The 26,745-nt window shown below is 45.1% G+C and overlaps 1 protein-coding gene across 4 annotated transcripts in view; it reads left to right on the forward strand.

The window, feature by feature from the left end:
* The window catches only part of ulk4 (unc-51 like kinase 4), a 67,736-nt gene that overhangs the window by 33,661 nt on the left and 7,330 nt on the right, over nucleotides 1–26,745 (forward strand). For all 4 annotated transcript variants that reach the window (XM_076012809.1, XM_076012806.1, XM_076012808.1 and 1 more), the window contains 8 exons: nucleotides 2,501–2,552; nucleotides 3,527–3,722; nucleotides 4,533–4,625; nucleotides 11,345–11,393; nucleotides 14,421–14,526; nucleotides 19,611–19,783; nucleotides 21,769–21,870; nucleotides 22,496–22,690. In XM_076012809.1, the coding sequence (XP_075868924.1) occupies nucleotides 2,501–2,552; nucleotides 3,527–3,722; nucleotides 4,533–4,625; nucleotides 11,345–11,393; nucleotides 14,421–14,526; nucleotides 19,611–19,783; nucleotides 21,769–21,870; nucleotides 22,496–22,690 (966 nt within the window). The remainder of the gene's footprint in view (nucleotides 1–2,500; nucleotides 2,553–3,526; nucleotides 3,723–4,532; nucleotides 4,626–11,344; nucleotides 11,394–14,420; nucleotides 14,527–19,610; nucleotides 19,784–21,768; nucleotides 21,871–22,495; nucleotides 22,691–26,745) is intronic.

Raw genomic sequence — 26,745 nt, forward strand, 5'->3', positions numbered from 1 at the left:
TTTTCAAAGCTGTTAATGGCCTAAATAACCTTATTTAACTGGGATTTCTTTGCCAGCATAACCGGGTACTGAGGTTACCCAGTCCAATTCTATTTCATCTGTTGTCGGACTAAAACTTTGGACCGAGCTTCGCCTCGACATGCACACACTGTGACCCGGGACTTTTCAAGTCTTAACTTAAAATTGCTTTTTCAAAATGGCTTTTTGCACCTAGTAGCCGTTTTTTGTGTTTTTGTGTGTCTTAATTATCTCCTCTCTCTCTTAGCCTTTCACTGTTTATTTCTCTGGGTTTTAAAAGTAGAGCACCTTTTGGTTGTTGTGACACGCACACACATACATGAACATATCCTGACTGATGCTACTTTATTGCTGCAGTATCATTTGTGTTGTGAATGCAGCGATGGTCAGAGGACTGTGGATCTACTTTGTAAAGTGTCACACAAGACACTAATCAACTGTTGAACCAACATAACCTGTGTGTGTGTGTGTGTGTGTCTGTGTCTGTGTGTGTGTGTGTGTGTGTGTGGCGTACGTGTGCATGCATTGAGGAGAGGCGATCAGATCGCGTTTAATGACTATTGATGTGTGGAAGTGAAGGGCAGCAGGAAGCAGACAGGATGGAGGGAGAGAAAAGAACAGAAATGAGGAATGGTGGACAAGAGCTGGGAAGAGGGCCCGCTGCTGCCGACAGTCAATAACACAGGAAGACACTTTAATTACCAGCAGCCAGCTCAGATTAACTTTTATTGCCCGCTGGACAAGGACACAGCCGCGTTTGCATTAGTTACCATCCACCTTGCATCTCCTCATGGAGGAAAGTTTTTAGCTAAACTATTCACAGCTTGTGCAAGATACAAAACACTTTGTTGTTGTTGCACTGATTTGACGAAACAGCAACAACAGCAAAGTGTTGTTGCTGTTTGATGATTTGGTTTGGCATCATTCCTTGAAACTCCTGACCTGGATCAGAACCTCAGAAAATTAGTTTGTTTTATTTATTTATTTATTTTTACCCATTTATGACTCACCATTTTGTGGATGGAGGGTCTTAAGACATTTTTCTAATCCATACAACTATTCTGGAGTGTTGGGAATGAATTCCAACACTTTAAGGTGAAGAACCCCTTAAACTTCAATAAATTAGCAGTTCCTTCCTGGGCAGTATGCACAGTTTTAAATACTTTTTAATTCATGTGTGGAAAAAAAGTGTTAGATTGTTTTTGGCCAAATTGGGTGTGTCTGTGTGCATTTTTGTATTTATACACACTTATATGTATCTATGTACACATACACACACGCACTTTTTTTTAAACTGGGCCTACTGATATGCATACGCTCGAGGTACACGGAACGCGTCTGTAAGGACTGCCTGCTAACAATAGCCGTCTTTGTTGTTGAATTAATGATGTACAGTAGCTTCGGCACAGCAGGTACCACGAGCAAACTGTACACGCATGCACACACACACACACACAACAACGGATGTGAAGTTTGTTGTTTGTTTTACCAGAAGAAAGAGAGAGTGCAGTTTTCGAAGACCAGCTACTGCCTCGAACAAAATAGTTTAGTTCAAATAGGAAAAAAAAAAGGTACATGCTGTGTGACACGGTATTACTTTTTATATATTTATATGATTTATTTTTGGCGTTGCCTGCGGAGCGCAGAACAAACACAACTTGTGTAATGGATAGGAGCGTGAGGGAGACGGCGAGAACAAAATGGGATGAAGGGCGACTTGCAGTCGGCGAGGGGGACCGTTACTCACGGTTCACAGTTCAGACAAATTGCGGCCAGCTTTATTCCCCTTACACGCACTTTGTCCATCCTTTTGATGGATGTTGTATTAATCTGCACGCCATTAAGTGGTGGACAACATCCTTTGTAGTCTCCCATCTTTGGCTTTCAATGTAATGACCCGAAACACACTCCGTCTGCCCGCATCGCTTTTGTTTCTATGGCAATTTTGGTAATCATGCAAATTCATGCAATGCAGATTCATGCCTAAAGAATGGCTTTGACAGCGGCGGATGGAAGTGCATCCGCGTTCATGTGCGCTTGTGCGTTGGTTTGATCAAAGCGATCATTCAGCAGTGTATTTCCATGGTAATGTGTTCCTCTGTGACAGTCGTCTTTGTGCTTGACAGCCACCAAATTAATAAAGTATGGTGGTGTCGCTTTTTCAGTTTGATATGAAGATTTCTACCCCGCTCTCTTATTTGCTGGATATTGCATTGATTTTCAGAGGGTTGGAAGAAATTTCCGACATCTTTATATTCAGAGAAAAGAAAAAGGGGCTGAATTGAGAGTTGCGCATAATATTTATTCTGAGAATGTACAAAAAGCTTTTTATTTAAAAGTATGTTCATTGTTATCGTAACTCTCCATTTGCTACAAAGCATTTTCCTTCCATCACTGAACTTAGGGCCGTTCATCTTGCAACATAACGTTGTTAAGCACATACACAGTATATTTAATTTCTTTTCTTCTCTGTCTTATAAAGGTTGCGGAAGACATTGTGCCTCCTCTGACAACGCTGGTGCTCAGCCGAAATGGTGAGGAAGATGGTGGTCCAAGTTGTTGTTTTTTTTAGATGACAAGTGAGCCCCATTGGAAGTGCTTGCAAATGTCAGAGTGAGGAGGGAGGAACTTGGAGCGGGGAAATGGCAAATCCTGTGTGTTATCAGCAAAAAACAAAAATGCCAAAACACTCCTTTAAACCCTCGATACGCATCTGAAGATGAGCACGTCGATAGTCGAGACTCACAAAATCTTTTCCAGAGGTCAACGCTTGGCGAGATTATGGATGATGGAATGCTCATTGCGTGCGGTCACCCCTTTAGTGTTGCCTATTGGTGAAACACGACAAAATGTTTGTGTGTTCTGCAGTTGTCGAGTGTCCCAAGCATTGTGTGTCCCTTTAAAGGCCCAGTGTGTAAGATATTGTACCATCTAATGGTAAGAAGGCCATACTGCAAACAAATGAGTGTTTTTTACTGGAGCATGTTTAGCCTGCGGCCATGTTGTAATGCAAACGATGAGACTGTCATCAGGCTGGTGGGCTAAATCGCCCTGGCCCTACAGGGAGCCGGTGACTTCAGCGTTCAAACATCTTTCTCTCATCAGCAGATTCCATCTGTGAAAAGCCACCCAGATGTTAATCCTTGTTTTTCTGATGTCCCTACTTGATCTTGCATCTTATACAAGCTCTGATGTCGGTGTAAAAACCACTGAGCAGGTCCATGTCCTGGGCCTCTGTAGATATGTGGTGATGAATTAAGGCTGCCCACTCAGAAGTGGATCCCACTCATTATGCAAATAAAATTCAATACACCTGTGTACTTGTTTTTTTTCGAAATGCCATCTCATCCAACTTTCACACTCTGGGCCTTTAAAACAAGGAAATGAAACCGAAAATGCACAGGCCTTCAAGTGATTGCTGATAATACACAAACCCTCTCCCAAGCACATGTACACTCCCTCTCTGTTGATGTGTGTTTTCTGTGTGCGTGCGTGTGTTTGTTTCAAGTGGAATGGACGGTGTCCGTGTTGAAGGTGCTGTCCGAACTGAGTCCCGTCCTGCTGGCCCGTGGGAGCGATGCCACCGGAGGAGATGGGCAGCAGGACAAGAAGAGAATGAAGATGGGACAGGAAGGAGTGCAAGCAGAAGAAATGGATGACGGAGGTCAAGTCTTCTCCGTCATAGCGGGATCACTGCTGCCCAGGTCTGCCTGTGTTCTCCTCTGTTTTGAAGAAGTCAAAATGAACTAAACAAATTTACTGTCAGATTTTATGTTAAAAAAAAAAATAGATTTCACAAGTTAAAAAGGAAAAAAAACCTTTGTCATGCTCATAATTCATTAAAGTCTACTTGTTTTTCCATGTGGTTGCATTAACTGAACACAACACACAAGTATTTCCTCTGTCTTATTTTGGCAGAATTACCATTTTGGTTGGTGGTGATGAGCGATGCAGAGACTCTTACAAAGTCTATGTTACTTTGTTTGAGTGTTTCAATCCTCGTTACCTGCTTCTTTGTGTTTGAGCGGAAAGCGGGAAGAATCACACTCCTAGTGGTTGCATTTGGAAAAGTTCCCATCGTTGCAAGCTTGGAAAAAAAGGAAGATCTTGCTACCCTTGCGCTGCACTCTCATTTCCCCTCACATCTGTTCCGAATATCTGCACGGTCTTCTCCTAAATGTGATTATTTTTGTCCTCATTTTAGACAAGTTATTTTCCCACTCGCGTTACCTCTTGCTCACATTTGTTTTCACCTCTTCCTCTCTTCCTCTCAGATCTTCTCTCCTCCGCTCCATCAGTACCTCTCGGATTCTCTCTGCTTTCCTTCCCACCGTCTCTTTTCTCCTTTCCCCTCTCTAACTCCAGTTCTTCCTCCCTCCGTTCCTCCCTCCTTCCCCCTTCCTCTCATGGCCCTCTCTCCAGATCTGCTCCAGTTTACACTCAGTTACTTATGATTAGAACGGCGCATAAAATATTAACGCAACCAAAGCCAACATGTGCGTGTCTGTGCCTAGGTATGAGTCTCTTCTCGGAGCGGCAGAGCCAATCCCACGCTATGCACTCAAGCTCCTGGTGTCCATGACTGAGCACAGCAGGCAGATGTGCAGGTAAGGACTGAGCATGCTCCCGGTCACCACATTTACACAGACGGCAGTGTAGGTCCCTATTCCGATGAGGAACATATTGAAACTAATGTGTTAACATGTACAGCACCAGTGGAAACATTTCTGTTTTCATGGTACCTTCAATATTAATAATCCAGAGACTGCAATGATGATGTTGATGGCCAGGTGCCTGCTTTGGTTCTCTTTTGAATAAAAATCCTCAAATAGCATTCAAATTAATGAACATTCTTTAATGCATGCGTATTTGTGTCGCAAAGGTTTTTCATTTTGCATTGCAATTAGATCACAAGTTTTGCACTCATCACATTAGGAAAGTGCTCGCCCTGGCCTCAGACTTGCTGTACCAGGCCAGTGCATGCGTTGCAAGCCCTGAAATGTGTCTATTTTAGGTTGGTAATATTGAAACATGAAAGCAGGCAATTACAAAAGGAAAACAAAATCATGAGTACATAGAAAAATTAGGTATGAATTGTTTCGAAGTGAAATATCCCTTTAAGCGGGTTGAAAACTTAATGGGCCCACTCAGACCAATGAGTCACTCTGTGTTAAGACTCTTCAAAATGTGACATCCCTGTATAATATCCCAGGATTGTCAAGACAATATTAAAGTCCAATAGAGAGCACGGAGAAGTGTGTGGGTTTTTAATTTTTTTTTTTTTTTTTTTTTTCTAAGAAAGCAAACTGGATCTATGTGGAACAGCGCTCCGCTCCACATGCTCTGGGTGCTGTTGTTGGAGATAATTTCTGAATATATTACTTTGGTTCTTTATCCGAGGCCAAGCTTGGAAGGCAGTAAGTAATGAAGTGTTTTGGAGTCCTAGCAGGCACAAACACAAACACACACAGGCACATTTTAGGTGCTCCATGTATAATGTTTTAATGCCAAGGACAGTCTTTCCCTGCACAGCACTATGAATCACTGTTGATTTTTAATCGCGCAGGCTTGTGTGCGCGTACACGCACGCACGCACGCACGCACGCACGCACGCACACGCACGCACACACACACACACACACACACACACGCTCCAGTCACCAGTATCTACTTAGACTCAAATGATTATTTATCAGTGTTGCTGATGCATATTCAGAAGTAATGGTAACTACAGCTGGGCGGCTGCTGCTGCTGCTGCGGCTAATCTACATTGAACATGCTCCCCCTTTTTGTGTCCCGCATTTTCTACCACTTATTATCATTTTAATTTTCGGAAGTGCTCATAAGCCACTCCACAAGGGCCTTGTTAGAAACTGCACGGCTGCTCAAAATTAAACACGTGCACTATCACTTCTTGGTAAAATGTCAAAGTCGCTCGCTTGAAATTTGAAAGGCAAGTCCTGAGAGGAAACCGGAAAACGCTGGAATGAAATAAATAAATATCAACGTGTTTTCTCTAACCCGGTTGCAGGGAGAGTTGGCGGACGCCTCGGCTTACCCGTGAGACGACTCACGGCAGTCTTCACCTTTGTGCAGTTGTGTTTGTGCGGGTGTAAACATGCGTGCGCTCACTCTTGCGTACACTGATGCACATGCGACTGATAGATGTGCCCTGACAGCAGCTGTCAGTAAGTCTTGATTCTGGGGTCGTCTGCCGTCTCCGTTCGGCTGTTGACAGAGACAGGAAGTTACTGTGAGACATATGAGGACGCAGGAGAATGGGTAGTGGCAGGAGGATGGAAAGGGAGAAAAATAATAGACTGGACCTGGATAGACGGAGAGATTGTGGCAACATCGCGATGGAAATCAAATTTTGACTCACGCAGCTTCTTTTTTTTTTTTTTTCTTCGAGATGTGTCTATCTCATGAGCGGCCCACTACAGTGGCTTAAAAGTTTCTTTTACTCTTATCAGCGAGTCTTGACCAAATAGGAAATCCATCACAATTCAACACAATCTTGATTTGAGCATTTGACATATGTTGACTTTTCCAGAGTGAGAAAAACTCACACATACAGTACTTTACTACGCTATCTTTGAAACATACAGTATGCTTAAAATGAATAGTATTATATACCACCACCTAAGAGTTTTACACGATGACTGGCATCCTCATACACTTAATTATCCAAAAACTTAACAAATCTCTGAATAATGTCATTACATATTTAATCCTCTATTAACAGCTTTCTGTAAACTCGCAAAAGGTTCAACAAAAGTAATTTAACGGTAAGTAATAGAATGGTAATTTTTTTATATCTAAGAATACATAGAACAAGGTGAATGAAGTTTGTGTGCACAGGCCACCGTAGTTCACTGGCAAGCTTGGGAGTGGGAGAGGGTGAACGCTCCAATCCGAAATGTAACCACTTGATGTCGCTGTTGATGTCTCTATATCTCCAAATATTGTACACTTAGTTTAAGCTTCAAAAGTGGAGCACACAATATGATAAATAATAATAGTGGCTTGGATTTATATGGCACTTTTCAAGGCTCTCACATTGAAACCATTGCACATCCCCACCACATTCACACTGGTGGCGGTGAACTCTTGTGTAGCCACAGCTGCCTCAGGGATGGAATACTGATGGAATACTGGCTGCCAGTCGGCGGCTCTGACCACCACCCAGCACTGGCTCACGCTCCTACGAGGCAATGTGGCTAAAGTGTCTTGCCGAAGGACACAACGACAGAGTGGACGATTCACTCCAGCTCCTGAGCCACAGTTGCCCTCCCCTTCAAAAAAGAAAGGAATTTTTTCCATTTCTGTGGATTAACCGACAGGGTGGAGACATGTAATTGGTATAAAACATAAGCAAAGTGACATTTTAGCAGATAGATAGATAGATAGATGTACTTCATTGATCCCAAATTGGGAAACTACGCTATTACAGCACTAAAAAAGCAGTACAAAAAAATAAACCATACAGTAGTCACAAAAACACTCAAATCAGTCCAAGTACAACAAACAACCAAAGCAGATGTGCAAAAGATACCATGTGATACCACGCACCTGCTATTGGTCAGTTCCATCTTCTTTCCCAATGTTCCCAATGTCTCACTGATGTTTGCCCACCAGCTCGCTGCATCCCAAACCCACTGTCTAGTCATTGCTCCTTTATTGACCTTCATTTTTCTATGTGCCTGAGCAATGCTAATGCTAATTCAACAAAGCTTCTTATCGTCTCAATCCCACTCTACCTCTATCTCCACCCGTCCTCCGCCGTTCCTTCCCGGCGAGTTCAAATTTCACCCTCGCCGCCGAGCACGCCTCCACTTCTCTTATCGGCAGCGTTGCCCCTCTCGTCTCCGTTCTACCCTCACTCACTCACTCCGGCTCTCTTCATCCCCCGCTTCCCTTGACACGCGTAGAGTGACGTGAACTTTTCAAATTGGTGTCAGCACTCCTCTCTCTACATCTCTGTTTTTCTCTTACTTTTTTCCTTCCCCCACACCCGCTCCGACGTTATTAACAATATTTTAAATTTTTTTTCTCCTTGGTCCCCTTTCTGTCGCCATCTCTAATTTATTAACATTAGCGCACATTTTCCCCTCTCTCCCTGTGCCCTCTCTCCACAAGTCTCCCTCCATCGCCGCAGTTACACAATCAGAAATTAAATTGCCTGGGTCTTGGTTAGATAAGTGTGGCTATGAAGCCAGCCGAGCGGTAATTAGATGGTAAATTGGGGACATTAACGTCGGGAAGGAAGCCTGCTGTTTCTCTCTGCATTATCACAGCCCAGACACACCTTCAAACAACTACATTTACTATGACCTTTAGCCAAAGACCCTTACGTTGTGTGTGGTTGTGTGCCCGTGCAGAGTATGATTTAGTGTAGTTACAGCGTTTCTCTGTCTGTCAAATTTTCGTGTGCGTCCTGGCCCTTTCACACCAGCCAAGGCTTATCTGATAAAAAATATTTTTCTTAATTTTAGCCGGGCTGGTTATTAGAAAAATCCCAATCTAAAACAACTCTTAATTCCTCATCTTTTAAGAATTGGTTTCACGACTTGGCATAGACTCAACCTTGCAAAACCACTTCATCATTAAATTCCCCGACTACTTCCTCCACCGTAATCCTTCATTGTAAACAACTCCGGGCTTCATTTTTCACTCACTGAAGGGCTGTTATTGCACATGCCAGTATGATTTAACTTGGCCATGAAAAATATATTGAATTATTCGGTGAAAAATACTAGTCCTTAAGCGGTGACACTTACAAATAACTGGATCGTGATTTCAGATAAACCCTCCAGCGCTGTCTTCTTCTAAACGAAAAGACTCCCAATGTTCAGACATGAACGCTGTAAATTTTATTTGAATTATGTTTTAGTTTTAAAAAAAAATCAAAACGGTTTCTCAGGGTGAAAGTTTAAAGGTTAATGTTATCAGTGGGGTTAAGCAGAAAATGTTTGTGTCTGTTGTTAATAATACAATGTTCTTCTTAAGAAAGAGGTAAAGAGGCGCTGCCGTGTTTTCTTCCAAGCAACCTCATGTGTTCTGCTTCACGTCTGCTGTCCTGCTGTGTGTCTGCTGATGTACTGCCTCTGGTGTTATGGTGGTCCATTTTATGATGCCGCCCTGCACTTGCCTGTTCTCTAATCTGTCACTCTGTCACACAGCAAATGGGCAGCCATTTATCACGTACACACACGTACGCACACACGTACACACACTTGCTCCGTCACTGAAGGCCTGACTTCAAGGACGCTGCTGAGCATGTAGAATGTTACTGTTGATCTTTGGATTCAATCTTACGAGCGAGTTTGCAAGGACATATGCATATATAGCGTCCAAAGGGTGAGATCCACAATGCAAACTTCCATGCCCAACACTTGATAGAAACTGCGTTCAGAATGGAGAGAATGATGAGCTGAAGCTAGTGAGTCCTCACAGTGGTCCATCAGATTAACTTTATGACGCCCATTTGACCAGTCTGCAAATAACCTGATATGGATCTAAAAATCCCTTGAACATGATGCAGAGAATTACAGCTGAATGTGCTGATTGAAAGTAACAGAAACATTTAGCCTGAAGTAGTGTTGTAGTACTCAACATTGGTATTGGTCTGAAGACCACTTTTTAAGGGTCTCGTCTCGGACTGGACAGACTCAGTTTTGTCTTGATCAAGACCAGTAAAGACTCAGCCAACACACCAATGACAATAGCAAAAAAGAACCCAGGTGCTGTTGTTTTACGCTCTGTTTGTGACACGCAAAAAGACGCACCCGTTTTTCCTACTTCATTTATTTTTTAATTTTATGAAGTAAATTTGTTTTTTCGAAAATGGTTCAAAATAGTTGGCAAAGCAGCAAAATGTTCTTAAAAGATACCTTGCTGAAAAGAGATGCTGTTTGGTTAAGAAGTAAACTTGAATTTAAAAAAGATGTTGTTACTTTTCTTTGATATATAATGTCTTGGTCTTGTCTCGATACTCTCTAGTCTTGATGGCCCTGTTTGCACTTGGTCATTTCATGCGTTTTTCGTATTCCGATCGGCAAAAAACACACAAAGTAACCAAGTGCAAACAGTCCAAATCCGTTTTGTCATCCGAATATTCGCTTCACATAAAATCACATTCGTCACGGACGTGCGAACAGAATGCGAGCTCAGTCCACATTAACGACCGCCTACTCCACTCACCTCTCCCGTGTACGTACTTGGTCGGCGCCCCACCTCCCGGCGTCGTCATTATAAAGTTACAAACAAGAAGCCAAAACAAATCATTTTTGTTAGACTCTTTTATTAGGATGCTAATAAATTTCATTCCGCATTAGCGTATTTTGTCAGCGGAGCAGCGGTCGCAGTTTCCCCACATATGAGATTAAATGTGCGACGTTGCATCCGAAAATTTGCCAGCCACTGTTGATCCGAAAAAGAAGTCGTCACCACTCTGTCCCACCAGTCGTTACTCCTCGTTCGTATCCATACGAGCTGCAGTAGAATTAAAACGAGTGACTTGATATAGTCCGCAAACAGGAAGTTGATTCTTATTTGTTTTCAGGTGAAACTAGCCGTAGTTTTGCGCTTTACTGCCCCTAGTGGTTAAAAATGCAATAATGCGATCACAAGTGGCACGCTCGAGACGCATGTAAATGCAATGTGCGAACAGATGCTTCAAGATGCGTAATTGTGATACGATCCCCCAAAACAGTTACAAGTGACCAAGTGCAAACAGGGCCATGTCTTGCTCTCGGTTTGTGTGGTCTTGACTACGACACTAGCCTGAAGTTTTGTTTTGACTTGTGGATGTGTCCTATGTGACATACACCTATGTCCATACTCTCTCTCTCTCTCTCTGTCCGTTTCTGCTCCACTGGCATGATTGGCCTCCATCCAGCTTTCCACTTTTTCCCCCTCTTGTCGCTCTTGTTTTTTCAGAGCTCAGATTCATTTTGTCCTCCACTTCTCTTTGCTTTGGCTCCTACTTCCCCACTTCTTCCCCTTAAAACTGATCTTCCCCTTCTATTTGCCAAGTGTAATCTCCTCCTGCCCATCTTCTCCTTAAGTCTCCTTTCCTCTCCGCGTGTCCCTCCTTCTTCACCCTTCCCTCATCCTGCTATATGCACCCTCTCCTAGTTTCCACTGGTGGCAGACAGGAGTCGTTGTAGCGGAACTCCAACCTTAATGAAGATAAAACAGTCCAGCATCAGGCGCATGTGGCCACGTGTGAACGCTGCTGCCAAATTGAATTAATTTCCCAGACCTGACTTTCCTCCTCGACTTCAATTAAGTGTTTTTTTCCCCTCTCTCTTTCTTTTTTCAGCTTGATCAAACACAGTCGGATCCTGCCAACAGTCTTTGAAGTCATTATGGTAAGAGAAGCATTGCAGTCTTTTTTAAAATATATATTGTTATTCAGCCAATCAGCAAGTCACCTGGTTTGTCATTCAGCTAATGACTGAGTCAATACTTACTTTTCCATGACCCCTAGAATTGCGCAAAACCTAAATATTGCAATGAAAAACTGGTAATGGAAACTTCAAAAACCTCAAATATCGCTAAAAGATTCTTATGAGGCTGTTTTTCAGACGTATTTCACAAAAAGTGTCATGGAAACACTTTTTTCGCATTTACACGTCGCCGGACACGGAGTATGGGGTCATGAGACCAGTTCACTTCAAGTGAAAACGAGCATTATGTTTGGACGGACTAGAAGATTTTTACTAAATAAAAGAGAAAAATATGAACAAACGGAAACAAACGTGAACAAACAAAAGCTTGCGGGATGAGATTTTATGTGAATTGCGGCTTTTGCGCTTCACACCATACAATGGAAACATCTGCAAATCGCAATTGTACTTTGTCAAAATTTTAGAAATCTCACTTATATTTTGAGAAAAACTTACGGAAACACAGCTAATGAGTCGACATTGAATCGTCTGTTCCCACTGCCCAAGTTTGCTCTCTGGAACGTCTGCATCACTTTAATACGGCTCAGTTGCATTCTGCCCACCACCGACCCCCCTCCGCCCACAGCCTCACCCCACCTCATCCCACCACCACCACCATTTCCCTCTCTCACTCGCTCTGCGTAACCCTTGTAGACGGCGTGTTTATGCAAATCAGGCCCGGGTGCTGTTGAACTATTAGACGGCTGGTGTAATTGACTGGCAGGTCAGCCACAGAGAGGAGGAGGGGTTAATAGAGTGAGAAGTGTGCACCGGTCTATTAGGATCTCGCGCTGTTATCAGCCGAGCATAACAATGTTTGCCGTAAACAATTTATTTCACCTGACCCTTTTTTTTCCGGCCGTGGGAGTCTAATGAACACACGGACGCGCAGTTCAAAAAACACTTTGGAGCCGGCCGAAGGCCAAAAAAAAAAGTGGAAAAATCATGTCTGCCTGCACACAAACACACACACACACACACACACGCAAATTAACTTGCATATACTCGCTAAGTAATCAGTTCTCTGCATGGCTGCCTGCTCAGCCCTGACTAACTGATACACCCGCATCCAGCGGCCTTTATCAACGCCGCCCCTCATTGTTTACCCCCGTCTGAACGAGTCACGTCAGGACCCATTAGCGTCAGTGGCGGCGGCGGCGCCGCTTGCATTTGGATTGATCAGTCTGCCCGAAAACGCCGTGATGTGGATTGATTGCACCTGCCACCGCTCATCACGCCTGTCGCAGAGCGACGTGCCTAATTGTGTTTGTCTGGATGATGAAGTGGACCTGCTAGAGACATGAAAGGACTCGAGAAAAGCCAGATTGACCGCGCGCTCTTGAAGTGGGATGGTTGTCGCGCCCGGGCCGGACAGGAGCCTGATTAAAAACGGGTCGCTGTCGGACGTTTTTTTTAGGGATTCGCGTTGAGCACAACAAGAGATAAGTGGTTAACTAAATTAGATGTGAACTCTGCCTGATCCGTTCCGCGCGTTCCCTCTTCGCCAGGCTGCCGTGTTGCTGCCGTGCAGGACGGAGCCTTCACAGCTCAACAGTCAAAGGAGATCAAAATAAATTAGCCCTTATCAATTGTTTTTACTGACAGGCAGGTTGTCCGCGGCGCAAATTGATGTCATTGTCTTTGGCCGCGGGCTGCTGCACATGAAGAGCGTCAGGCAGGCTTATCAGCCCATCTGCAGATCACACTGATGCGCACGGACCCTGCAGGCAGCGCTGGTCTATCTCAGAGAAGGATCAAATAGTGAAATGAGAGTAGGGGAGCGAAGGAGAAGGAGGAGTGCACTGCAGATGGTGGAAGATGGAGGAGAAGGAAGGAAGGAAGGGGGGGCACTAATGAGGAGAGCAGAGAGGTTGAAGAGATAAGAGGAGCGAAAAGTGGAATGAAAAAAAAAAAAAGACTGCGGTCCCGTCTGTTTTCCTTCAAAACCAAACCATTATCAAAGGTCACAACCGTTCCATCCTGTTCGACAAAGATAATTTGATCCGTGAGCCCTGGTAACAATTTCAAGAAGCTGGCATGTGCATCATGTTCTTCTCAGACAGAACATCCAATTACGATTTTGTTTCAATTTGTGGTGGTAGCTGCTTGTGACCAGAGCAGGAACAGAAGGGCCAAAATGTACAATTTCAGAATAACCCAAGGTAATGTTAAAGTTATTCACAATGTCTTTTTAACGCTCCGATAAGGGTCGACTGTATGTTTTCTGTCAGTCAGACACACATGTACTGTATGTATAAGCATGTATTCATTACCATAGCCACTTAAAGGAAATGCAGAGGTACCAATAAAGCTTACTTAGTCGCCACAGACAGAATAAGAGGTCAATTGTGTGTGTGAGTGTGTGCGTGCGCTGAAGAGCGTTGATAGCAAGCGAAGCACCACCATTAATTTCTCTTTCTGAGTACCGAAGCTTCACCCTTAAGCCTGCAGACGTATATTAATGAATACATAAACACATTTTTTCTCCCTAGTTAATTGCCTCAAGAGTGTCAGGCTGGGGGGAGAAAATGATGTCAGGGCTGCAGGGCCTTGAAACAAATTCACCTCGAGGCGGGCACCGCACCACATCTGGCTCTCTTAATGTATTCACTCAGCCAAGCCAGTTCCTCCAGGCGCTGCTGCATCATGTGATGACCGTGACCCAGCATCGCGCCTGCACCTGGAGTAATTCTATCAAGAACTGTGTGTGCCTGCGTGTTTGTGATGGTGTTTACTGTTTAAAAAAAAACCAAACAGATTCCCTTTAAATGAATTCAAGGTTGACCACAGTCAATAACGCATTGCCTTGGAAAATACACAAACACACAAACAGGGAAAAAGAAAGAGTTACATATTTATATAGTTGAGCAAGTTTTTTGTCCATCTATCTACCAATGACTGATTTGAATTGTCCTCCTTCTTGCCTCCTTCCGGGTGATCCCTGCCCAGGCCAACAGCAGTAATGTCAACTGTGGGATCATCCAGAATGCCGTGGCCCTACTGTGTACCCTCAGCGGAGACACCGTCTTGGATCTGGAGCCAGTAAACCAACAAGGTGGATCATGTCTGACTGTGTACACTGAACAAACATAGGGGAAATTGTCATTTTTTTTGCAGTACATGGTCATTTTTTTTTACCTCTTTGAACATTGTGTCAAAGCAGGACTGCAGCGACTGAGTGAGTGGAGTTGATTCTGAAGGCCCGTCGGTGTTGAACTCGTGGTGTCGGTGTTGTGTATTCCAAAATACCTTTTTTTGTGTGTTTGCGTCGCTACCTGTCTGACCTGCAGAAACATAACGCGCTCACTGGGCAACGACCCTGGCTTATTTTGTGTTGTGTGCCTCCAGAAGTCAAGTGAGCTTAATAATGCTGATGCAGGTGCAGCACTGCAGCCCAATCGAAGCGCTGCAGAATTATTGGAGCAGAGTGAAATAAGGCTCCAGCCACAAAACCTTCTGCAACGCCGGCCTCCTTGTGTGTTTGAGCACGTGTGTAAATATTTCCCCGACTTTGAGTTTTTAAACGCACTAATTGCCGCCGATGACGCCGTCGCTCTGGCGCTGCAGCCGTCGTATTCCCACGTTTATTTTTAGCCGCTGACGCTTCCCTCCACCGTTTCTCTCTTTCCGTCACCGGCTCTGTCTCTCCGTCTCTCCCTCGGCCCGTCTGTCTGTCTGTCTGTCCGCCCTCCCCAAAACAAACCACGCCATCGCCCCTCCCTCCGCACGTTCCGGCGGGTCAGCAGTGCCGCAGTTCAGCAGTCAGCATCATTATCCTCCAATCAGCGCGCCGCTCGACGAGAAACTGTCAACACAGCACTAATGCTCGCTTGGCAATTAACGCTATCTCTGCTCTCCTCCACTCCTCCTCTGTCTAAACTTGGTGCCTCTCCTCATCGCGCCACTCTCCGGTGCTCTCCGCCACCCCTCACCACCCCCCTTCGTCGTCTCCTCTCCTCCCTCGTTCCCATGTTTTTTTTTTTCCTCACCCTCTTCCCCATCGACTATTTTGGGCTAATCTTCTATATCGTCCCCTCTCCTCCTTCTCCCTCCTGTTAGTTGTTGTTAACTCCAGATCAGCGTGGCGATGGCGAGGAGAGAGGAGGAGGGGAAGAGAGAGCGTGAGAGTGTGTGTGTGTGTGTGTGTGTGTGTGTGTGTGTATAATTGGCTTTTTAAGGTGTGACAGAAAGAGGAAGGGAAGGGTGGCGGCTGTGCGCAAACACGTTCATGTTGGGAGGCAAGTAGACGGCAGGGAGAGAGAAGCACGGAGGTGGTGGCGGCGGTGGGTTTTTCTCCCCCCCCTGCGCTTGTGTAAATGTGTTTGCGCTCAGGCTGCTGCTGCTGCTGTGTACGTGCACGACAGGGTAGGTGCTAGCGAGAGAGAGAGGGGGGAGGCGGGGGAGAGAAAGAGAGGGAGGAAGTGGGAGAGAGAAAGAGGAGATGAGGTTTATAATTGGGCAGATTTGCCTCCGACTGAGATAATACCCCCTGGGGAGCGGAGACAGAGGGAACGGCAGAGATGGGTGGGGGTGGAGGGGCGGTTGGAGAGAGGGGTGAACAACAGAGGGAGGGAAGAGAGAGGAAAAGGGATGATAGAGTTGGGGGGAATGTAAAATGGGAGGTTGGCCGGGAGGTGACAGGGAGACAGAACGGGACACTTAGACGGAGGAGGCAGCGCACTCGAGTTGGAAAAACAGGGTTCAGGGCTCAAATAGTGGCGCCGAGGAAATCAGGTCGGGAGAGGAAGGGGGTGCGACTGGGGAGGGAGGCGGAGAGTTTTGGTGGCTCTCAACTCTGGAGTTCCAGCTCCTGTTGGATTGCAGGTGGTAATTTGATAAAGTGAAGCCCAGAGCGCATCTCCTGAGGACGTATTGAAGGTTTGTTAACCCACACTGAGAAATACGCTGTTATAAAAGGCAGAAGCATGCAGAGGAGCAGAACCTCTGAGTTGACTCCTCTGGCTGAGGTATCGATTGGAACTCTTCAGGAGCTCCGTGTGCCTTCAGAAGCCTCGCAGAACTTCGGGGCTCCTCTCGGAGGTGGAGAAGAGACCAAGTCCGCGCTGCATTCCCCGGCCTTTCGCAAGGAAGGAGTCCTTCGGGGAATTGCTTCTGTGACAAAATTATTCATTTCAGCCGTTCTCACAACTTGCCATTTGACATCAGCCTCAGCTTAATTTCCCCAAACGGGAAATGCACCTAAAGCTGCGAACGCAGTAATGGTTTCTCCACCTCGTCTCCATATGTGACCAATCAATAAGAGCGCCCTCTGGCAGAATTTATGCCGTACTCAGCCGCGGTCGCATATTAAAGTTGTGATAATGCTAAGAACGTGGTCGTGAGACATCTCGGAATAATTACACTTACTCAAATTAGTGATGTTTTCCTGAGTCGCTGGACGGAAGCTAAAAGGCAACTCAAAAGCTAAGAATATATTCCGAAATAGTGTAATTCACATCAATTCAAGAAGTGACCATACACTATCAGCCAGGAATGGAAAAAACACATGAACTTCAGGGGAAATGAATGGCCTAAAAATGACAGTAGCTGCGTTTCTATGGCATTTTTGCGATATACCTCTATATCAATATGTCTGAAGAACCACCCCATCAGAGCGTCAAAACCTTTTAGTGATATTTGAGAGGTTTTTTGAAGTTCCGGTGTTTCCTTTACCAGTTTTTAATTGCGATATTTAGGTTTTGCGCAGTTATAGGGGTAATGGAAACACAGCTAGTGGGGGGAAATAAAATGAAAACTGCAGTCAGTGTAACGACAGCTCTAGCAAAAATAATGAAATTACAGAAAAAAGAACGTTATTATAAAATAGTTCATAACCAATGACTAGTAGTTCAAATATATTTCAGAATATAAATAAAAGATTCCTTCTATAATTCCATTAAACCATTTGATTTTTTTTGGACAATATCCTGTAATTGTAAGATTTCACGCCTGTAAAAAAGAGAAGAAGGGAAAAAACAACAACTTTCTGACTTGCCTCATACAGCTCTGCCGAGCGCATCCATCCTGTTGATTCCCAACAGAAGGGTGTATAAATAGATAATATTGTGAAGCATTGTGGAATGTCTATTTTTAATGCGAGGTCTAAACTCCAAAATAGGACAAAGTACAGTAGTTATCAAAACAGTTTGCTGTTTTCCGAGGAAGGCTCTTTCTTCCGCACTCCTGACGGTTTCCAGGGCCGTGCACGTCGTCGAGGAACGAACCACCAGTGTTTAGACGTCGCGCTGCGGCGGCGGCGGCGGTGGCGGCGGCGGCGGCTTTGGCACTTCTTGTGCAAGACTTCATCAAGTGCTACCCAAAAGGGAACGAGAGCCAAATCTTAATTAGAGACTACAGGTGGAAAATGTGTCGAACACCAAGGGATTCAGACAGCGATCTATTAATGCACACTGCAGTGCTCTCTTCACTCTGAAGACCTTGTTGCTGTAGTCGCACTTCATTGGCAGCGTGGAAGTCTGCATGCTATTGCCACGACTAATTATTTTGCTCTTTTTTATTTATTTATTTTTATTTCTTAACGTAACCCAGTTTTGATAAAAGTCTGCCAAGTAAGTAGGAACATGGAATTCAATCCTTAATTTTAAAGTAGAGATATGTTGCTGTGACGTCGTCATCCTTCCCTGTGTCTTAACTCAGCCAATCAGTTCCAATCAGATGATTGACTGATTCGTTTTGCAGCAGAGCCAAATCTGCTGTGTGTGACTGCGAGTTGAAAACATGAGCATGCACAGTATGTAATTGTCGGTGTCAATTTCCATTGAAATTTCCAACCATTTCATTCGTCTTGATTGAAAACTTCTGAATCCAAAGATTTAACTAATGTTCTGTTACCACCATGTTACCTTCTGTCACCTACATTCATCAAACCAAACAGCCATCGGGATATTTTACTTACAATCTCTGACTCGTATCTACTTAGGCTCATGTGAACACTGCAGACAGCTTTCAAATTTCTTGCTTTCGTATTTAGATATTAGTCATTTAAAACAGTGCGACCATCCAACTTCAAACTTCTCGTGAGCTATGCTTTTAAAACATAAGCTTTTAAAACATAAACCTTTTGCTTGAAAAAGTTCTTGTAATGCCTGAGGTGGTCATCACTTTTTGATAATGTGTCTTGAACCATTCGAGGAAGTCATGATTGCATTAATTACACTCTATCACAGTTTTAAGTGGATTCTTTGCAGGTTTTTACAAATGTATGATTTATAAAATGCATGACCTGGCATAAGAAAGTTTGCATTTCAGCAGCAATGCATTGATGGATCACCTGAACGGCAAGAACAGGCCTCTATTGGACTGGACGGCCCCAAAGTAGAGCAGCCTGTTTATTTAATTATGAGTTATCCTGACAGTGTTACGGAACTGCTCACTGACAGCCGGCCAGCTTAATAGCTTTCTAGTGTCTACAGTGTTGCACAAACACGCACACACACACACACACCTTCTGTCTAAAAAAAGATCTGTTGGAACAGAAAATAACGCTGGCCGTATTTTCCCCAGTGAAGACGGGAGTTTATGTAATTCATCTGTATATCCAGCTGCGACTTTTTGTTCTGAAAGTTATGTAAGGTGACTTACTGATAGACATGGAGCACATTCATTCGAACAGGGATGTCATGTCAACTTGTCAGGCCACAATGTGTCCCATCCTCGCTGACAGAAGCAAGTGTGTGTGTGTGTGTGTGCATGCGTGCGTGTGTGCGTGTGTGTGGTGAGAACACCTCTGGGACTGGAGCCGACAATAGCATCATTGGCAAAGTGGGGAGCATCTTCCCCGCTCACGTTATTATTAATTTAATGTGCAAACGTACAGGGTTTCGCACTTTGTCAGAGCTATTTATTTAAGACCATGCAGGGGTCAGCGGCCCTACAACTTGTTCTACATTAGTTTGAGATAGTGTCGACGTGTAAAGGGTAAAACGTGTATTTTTAGATGAGTAGCTATATGAAATTGTCTATTTTTTTTCTTTGTGTGTCGCAGCTCTCTGAGTTGGAGTTGGCACAGTCTAATTCTCCCTGCTGAATTCAACCCGTGCCAGGTCTGTGTCTAAAAGAATGCACCGCACCAGGAATCCTATGATGATTTCCCTCTTGTTTATTCCCCCCCTGACGCAGTGCTGGTAGAGGTGGTGGTGAGCACCCTGTCGGAGGCCGCGCTCGTCTACCTGGACGACGAGGAGGAGGGCCGCGCTGGGAGGAAGGTCAGCCACCTCGTGTTGCAGGGCCTCCTGGAGCTGCTCCACAACATCCTCAGACAGACGTCTGCCGTCGTGCGCTCCGCATTGCAGGTACGTGCTCGTAGCTGGTTAGACTCGCTGACTTTGCCTCTTACCGCCGGCCGCTGAGCTCGAATCAGTACACGGAGGAGTGGTTCACAAACGCAGCATCATTTCTGAGCTGTCTTGCCACTGTCGGCTGTCCTCTAGTGACCGCGACTGCAGCCAGCTGCTGAATCGTCTTTGAAGGAAAAAAAATTGTCTAAATTGCTCACATTAATGTTATCTCTGTTTTAATATCATATCCCTTCTGTGCTTTGGACCTCAACAACGGGTTTCACATAAATACAAGCTTGAGTCCATCTTTGGTTAATGCTCAACCTTAAAAAATATATACATCCTGAGGCAAATATCAATATTTGGCCGCAATACTCTCAAATTAAGACCAAATAGTTTTTTTTATTTTATTTTTTTCTCCAGTCTGCTCCAACCACAGCGACTGCCAGAGTTCCAGCACTATGACCAAATGAGTCGTATCTTGTCAAAGTCTCACGATCAAAAGTTCACAGAGATGTTCTGACTCCCCCCAAAACAGCCTCTAACAGCCAGTTTTAGGTTTTGTCAGTCTTGATCGTGTTTCATGACAGACTCGGACTTCATTGCTGAGACTAATTCACCAATTTTCACCAGTTTAATCCCTGCTGAGTGCCCAATCACAAAGTCAACCCCCTTAAAATGTTGCCCTTGCATCTTGTCCCTGAAGACTAGTGTGTGCGTGTGGGTGTGTGTGTGCGTGAATGTCTGCGTGCACGTGCACATGTGCACACCTCCATTGATGTGTGTAGTGAAAGCTCGCAGTTTTAAGCAACTGCAATATTGAAGTTGCGGACTCAGGAGAAGGCGGATGTGGTCCCGATTCTGACACACACACACACACACACACACACATACACACACACACACACACACACACACACACACACACACACACTGACACACACAGAAAAGGGGCCTGTCTGGCTATGTCCCTGCGGCCTCATTATCACCACTGGCTTTGTCCTCAGCCAGCCTTCCAACACACACACACACATACACACACAACCCGAAACACTCACACCCACATACGCTCACATATAGACATACACACCAGCCCCCCATCATCTCCCCATAGTGCACACACCAGCCCAGCACATACATATTAATGCCCCGGACAGAGGGGGGAGGTGGGCAGGGGGAGGGGGCTAAAGGGGAGGTGAGGTAAAAGGAGGTGGTGGGGGTGGGGGAGGGACAGGAGAGAAGGACGGCAGCGGGAGCGAGGAGGAGGAGGGTGGAGGAGAGATGGAAGGAGAGACGGAGATGGGAGAGGAGCAGGCGGAGGGGAGCGCAGCGGAAATCAATTCTGTGAGAAATGCAAAGCTCATTAAAAAGAAAACTTCTTCCCAAACCAAATTCATTTGGGTAATAAGGCCTGATAAGCAGAGAGGACGTGTCTAGACCGCACTCCCCAAACTATTACTGCGCTAGTCGGAAGAGAAAGAGAGAGGCACAGTCCCATTCCGTATATATATGTGTGTGTACATATATATATATACATACACATACTTATAAATATATACACAGGACAGAGAGAAAGTGGAGGCAGCACAACAGAGAGGCACTCTGGGAAAATGTGTGACAGTCTTAATCACATTATTCAGCAGCTAATTGGCCTGAAGTCCCACTGTAGGCACGTGGTGAACTAAAATAAGCCAAAGTGAGGAACAGAGGCGCTAATGAGGAGGTGAGCAGATTGCCTTAAAATCTCATCAAAAATGGATCCATGTGACACATGTGGGACCCCCAACCTTCCACCCCTCCACACACACACACTGCCCCCCCACTACTCCCCACCCAGCTCTGCATCATCCTGAAGTTCTCCGTTAAAAAAAGTGAAGTTGAATACCGACGAGCCGCCGTTTCCCTGTCAAGTCCATCTGTCTTGGCAGGTCTCTGGATCCGTCATTATTGACTGTCAAATCTTTATAAATGATTTAATGTATGTGTGCGTGTGTGTACAGAGCCAGGGGCTATCTTGTCCAGCGGCAGAGACGGAGGCAGCAGAGAAACTTCTCCGACAAAACCGACCCCTGAGCCGACTCGGCTCACGCCTCATACTCATGGTGAGACCTAAAAAAAAATATCTATACATCTATCTATCTATCTATCTATCTATCTATCTATCTATCTATCTATCTGTCTATCTATCTATGTCTGTCTGTCCGTATATATACAGTATTTACATACTGTATATACGTGTGTGTGTGTGTGTGTGTGTGTGTGTGTACATATATATATACAGCTATATATCCATACATAGCTGTATATATATATACGTGTATATACATCTATATGTCTCTATGTAGTATGCGTACTGTCTCTTTAAACATACAGCGTGCATACAGGCAAATTTTATGGGCTTATTCCAGCGTGCATCTCTGTATACTGCCTGTCTTCATTTATAAGTCATGAGATAAAGTGTGTGCACGCGCACGTGTGTGCAAAGGAGATCCACCAGTAGATGATACTCTAATTTTTTTTCCATTTGTGTAGTATTCTGTGTTATCAGAGGACCTTATGATGTAGAAATATCTCCCGGGCTTTTCATTCAACGTATGCATTGCATTGAATTATAACAAGCAACAACCTACATAAGAGTGTAAGTCCCAAAGATGCTTTACGGAGGAAACAATGGAAACAAACAGCAAAGTTTCTCCCATTTCCGACCTGCTTGGTGTCTCTCTGCAGTTTTCCAGTGAGAACCAGGAGGTGTGGGAGGAGTCGCTGCACTGCGTGTCCCTGCTGGTGCAGCTGTATGGCGGCGATGGCGATGGCTGCCTGTCGCCGCCTTGCCTGCGCAGCTTCGAGCGCTTGCTGCGCGCGCGCCTGCAGGACGACGCGCTGCGCATCGGGCGCACGGCGCTCAGGGTCGTCAAGCGGCTGGTGAGTGGCGGCGCACGTGCGGATATCGATTTACTCCTGTGTCATTCTAGTCCAGGGGTGGGTCAACTTTTTGACTGGTGGGCCACCATGAGTTGTGAAATTTGACAGAGGGGGTCAGAGCAGAAGCAGATGGATGGAGTGTTTTTTGGTGACCAACCTCATTCGAGAAAAAAATATCAAAAATGGGATAAGTATAAAACGTGATTTAATGTCTATTGAAAAGCGTTACAACAAAATATGCGTCTTTGAAGCTCTACGATATTTAGCTCTTTTGACATGATTGTTAAAATACTGTAAAAAAATTGATGAATTACAGCTATTTCATTACGTATTGACTATTAATATAATTTCTTCAAGTTTGGTGGGCTGGAATAAACAGCTTAATAGGCCGTAAATGGCCCCTGGGCCATAGTTTGTCCATGCCAGTTCTAGAGCCTCGAGAGCCACCGCCCCACCTCTGATTTCTATGTGTTTTACAACGCAAATAAAATATGAATGGAGCGGGGGGGTTACTCAGCAACCGTCACTGCTGATCGAACCCTTATTGAGAGCGGCGGTCCCGCCGAGAAGCCGCCACTTTCAAAATAGCGTGATTTCGCCGGAAAACCAGACTGACAGTCGGAGCCGACCAGAGAGGGAGAGAAAGTGTTGATTCGTATCTTCCCGTCACTCTGTTCCCGTGTCTGTCCAATTTTGTCTGCTGGTGGCAAGTAAAGACTCGAACGAGAGCAGACTATGGAGGCACTGAGAGAGACCCAGCCAACATTCTCCTCATCAGCTCCCCTTGACAGGTGGCTGTGGTGAACGTTCTCCCAACAGTCAATTGCCCCCCAAATTGTAACAGATAAATGTACACTCACCGGCCACGTTATTCAGCACACCTGTCCAATCGCTTGGTAACACAAATAGCTAATCAGCCAATCGCACGGCAGCAGCTGAACGTGTGGACGTGGTGAAGACAACTTGTTGTTCCAAGCGAGCATCAGAATGGGAGGAGAAAGGAGGATTTTAGTGACTTTGAACGTGGCTTGGCTGTTGGTAATAATGGTATTATTACATTTTATTTATAAGCGCCTTTCTGAACACCCAAGGACACTTCACAGAAAACACAGATGCAACAAACAGTTAACCCAACCCTTTTACTGTGAGACTAATTTCATATCATCGCAAACCAGTTTCTAGAACACGAGACTGAGTTGACTGGACTCCAGTGTCTCCACCAGTCACCAGATCTCAATCCAACAGAGCACCACCTTTAGGGACGTGGTGGTGGTGATGGTGGATTGGGAGATTCGAATCATACACCTGCAGCAACAGCGTGATGCTGTCGCGTCAGTACGGACCTAAAAATTAGGAATGTTTCTGACACCTTGATGAAAGTGCGCCTCGAAGAGTGAGGGCACTTCTGAGGGCCTTTTACTTGCCAGGTGTGCCTACCTTCCGTCGTGTGAGGTCACGGTCACTGAAACTAAGAAGTCCAGACTGAAAGTTGCGCAGACGCAGCGGAACCAGAGGAAGGAGGCGCTTGGTACACAGTACATGCTGCACCCGGGCTGCCCGGGAAATCAAATTTATATTGGATGACTCTGCAATATAAGATTTATACCAGGCGCCCGCGCTGTCCTCACTGGGAGCAGGGGAGGGGTGTGTTGTGCGGGCGGTGGAAGCGAGAAGCTCTCGGTTTGCATCCGCCGCCAGTCGGGCGAAGCCCTGATGGCAAACCGTTCAAGGAGTTGCAGTAGCCCGAGCTGAAGTTTGCCTGCGTTGGAGAAAGTGAAGGACGATGCACTATTCAAGGATTGTTGCGCCCTGGAAAGTGTGAGAGAGAGAGAGAGAGGGAGAGAGAGAGAGAGGGGGGGGGGGGGGGCGGTGAGGGAAAATCGTTGAATTTCTTCCAGGGCTGTGCAGAATTATCCAATATTAATTTGAAGAGCTCCTTAAAAACAGAGGCACCCCGGCAAAAAGAAAACCTTAAGTCGGTCTGAGCTTTTTGCCTGATTTTTTTCTTCTTTTTTTTTTTTTTGTATTTTTTATTTATTTTTATCCGCGGACCTCCATGAATTATGTAAAATGCATTCCTAATGTTTTGGCCCGGCCGCGGGCTCGCTGAAATAGTTTCTGCACGTGGGACACAAGGTCAGCTGTCACCCCGAGATCATGTGATCTGACTGAAGGCTGCGCCTGAGCGCTGTGTGTGTCTGAGAGGAAGACTCCCCGTGTGTGTGTGTGTGTGTGTGTGTGTGTGTGTGTGTGTGTGTGTGTGTGTTTTATCCCCTTACTAATTTGTTCCAGCCACCTGAACCACCCACACATCAACTCTGTCCCCACAAGCACACACACGCACGCCCGAGTCTCCAGTCCAAATGATCTTCCCGTGAAAACTCCCCTCATTAACCACGCGGCTCACAGTTCCGCTAACGCGGGGGTGTGTGTCTGTGTGACTCTCCGTCTTGCTCACCGACATGAGTAACGCGCACAAAATTGTGGGTTTCGGTTTCCCGCTCATAGCGAGCGCGTGAGTCACTTAAGCTCGGCGCTCTCCGCCACCCAGCACACACGGCGCTCTGCCTTGTTGCGGACTAATTTACGAGAGGGGAGCAGTTAGCGCAGGATTTGGACCGACCTGTTGATGGCAATGTCCAGTTATGCACAAAAGGAAAGCAAAGGAGTCGCATTCTAAATCCAAACTTCTAAATGTTTTGCCGCTCGCTGCGTTTCCATTGCAGTTGTTCGCAAAATAAAAGTGATATTTCTAAAATTTCGACAAAGTACAATTGCGATTTGCAGGTGTTTCCATTGAATGGTGTGAAACGCGTTAAAAAAAAAAACTCATCCCGCGAGATTTTACCAGAATTACGTTTGCTTTTGTTTGTTTACATGTGTTTGCTGTCAAGAGTGGTTGTTATATTTTTCTCTTTGAATTCTTGCCAAAAATATTCCCTCTCCGCCTTTGTCCATATGTCTGGAAAAACCACCCCATGAGAGCATAAAAGCCTTTTAGCTATATTTGAGAGTTTTTTTTTTACTTTTAGGTGTTTCCATTATCAGTTTTTATTGCGAAATTTAGGTTTTGCATAATTCTAGGGGTAATGGAAACACAGCTACTGTCAATAGCTCTAATCAAAAACAGCAACTCATGGCCGGCAGTCTCCTTGCTGAAAATAAATGAAATGGTAGTGGCCCGGTAGGTTCCAGTCTGAGGAACCAGGTGGCTGCACCAGAGATATTATTTTCACCTCCTCTTAGAGATCCTTTATTGATTTGTTTGTGAAGAATGTTTGAGGGAACCGAGATTGACAGAATGCTGTTCCGCTATCAGGGCCCCTTTATGGATTTTTGTCCGTCACGACAAACTGAGCTGAAGTTTTCCAGCAAACCATGGCAGGGTTGAAGTATTGATCTGGAATCCATAGTTACCGGGAAACTTAAATTAAGATCTCGCTCGAGTCATTAGTACAGGAGTAGCGTTTCATAATGCGCGCCAAAACAACCATGAGTGAAGTTTGAACGTCGACTTGAGGACTTTTACTTTAATCAATGTGTGTGTTAAGTTAGAATCTCCTTTTTATATGGCAGGAACTGTAAAGTAAAGTCGTAAAAAACAGAAAAACGGCGTCCGGGTTTGTTGTGGGTTTTTCTTCTTCTTCTTCTTCTTCTTCTTCTTCTTCTTCTTCTTCTTCTTCTTCTTCTTCTTCTTCTTCTTCTTCTTCTTCTTTCACAGCTCCCGTAGGTGAGGTTGAGCAGTGTCATCCGGCAAACACACCACTAGGTGCCATTAAATCCTACACACTGAATCATTAATGTTTTCTCAGCAACACTCTTTCCCTACCTTGTATTTTTTCTTTCCCCAACGTAAAAGGCGCCGATTATTTTAAGCTCTCCGGAAAAAAAAAAAAAAAAGTGAGAGCAGCCTCTCAGACCCTTTGCAGAGTTGGCTTTTTTTACGCTGTTAATCAGCGACTCGCTTGGCAGAGAGCAGCGTGCACCTTTGAAAAATGTCACACAGTCGTTTTTCACAACACGCGCGTGCGCACACTTGCACACGCACGCGGGCA

The sequence above is a fragment of the Nelusetta ayraudi genome, unplaced genomic scaffold (assembly GCF_046127955.1).
Source record: "Nelusetta ayraudi isolate G7.1 ecotype Tasmania unplaced genomic scaffold, CSIRO-AGI_Nayr_v1 ptg000136l, whole genome shotgun sequence".
Classification (NCBI taxonomy): Eukaryota; Metazoa; Chordata; class Actinopteri; order Tetraodontiformes; family Monacanthidae; genus Nelusetta; species Nelusetta ayraudi.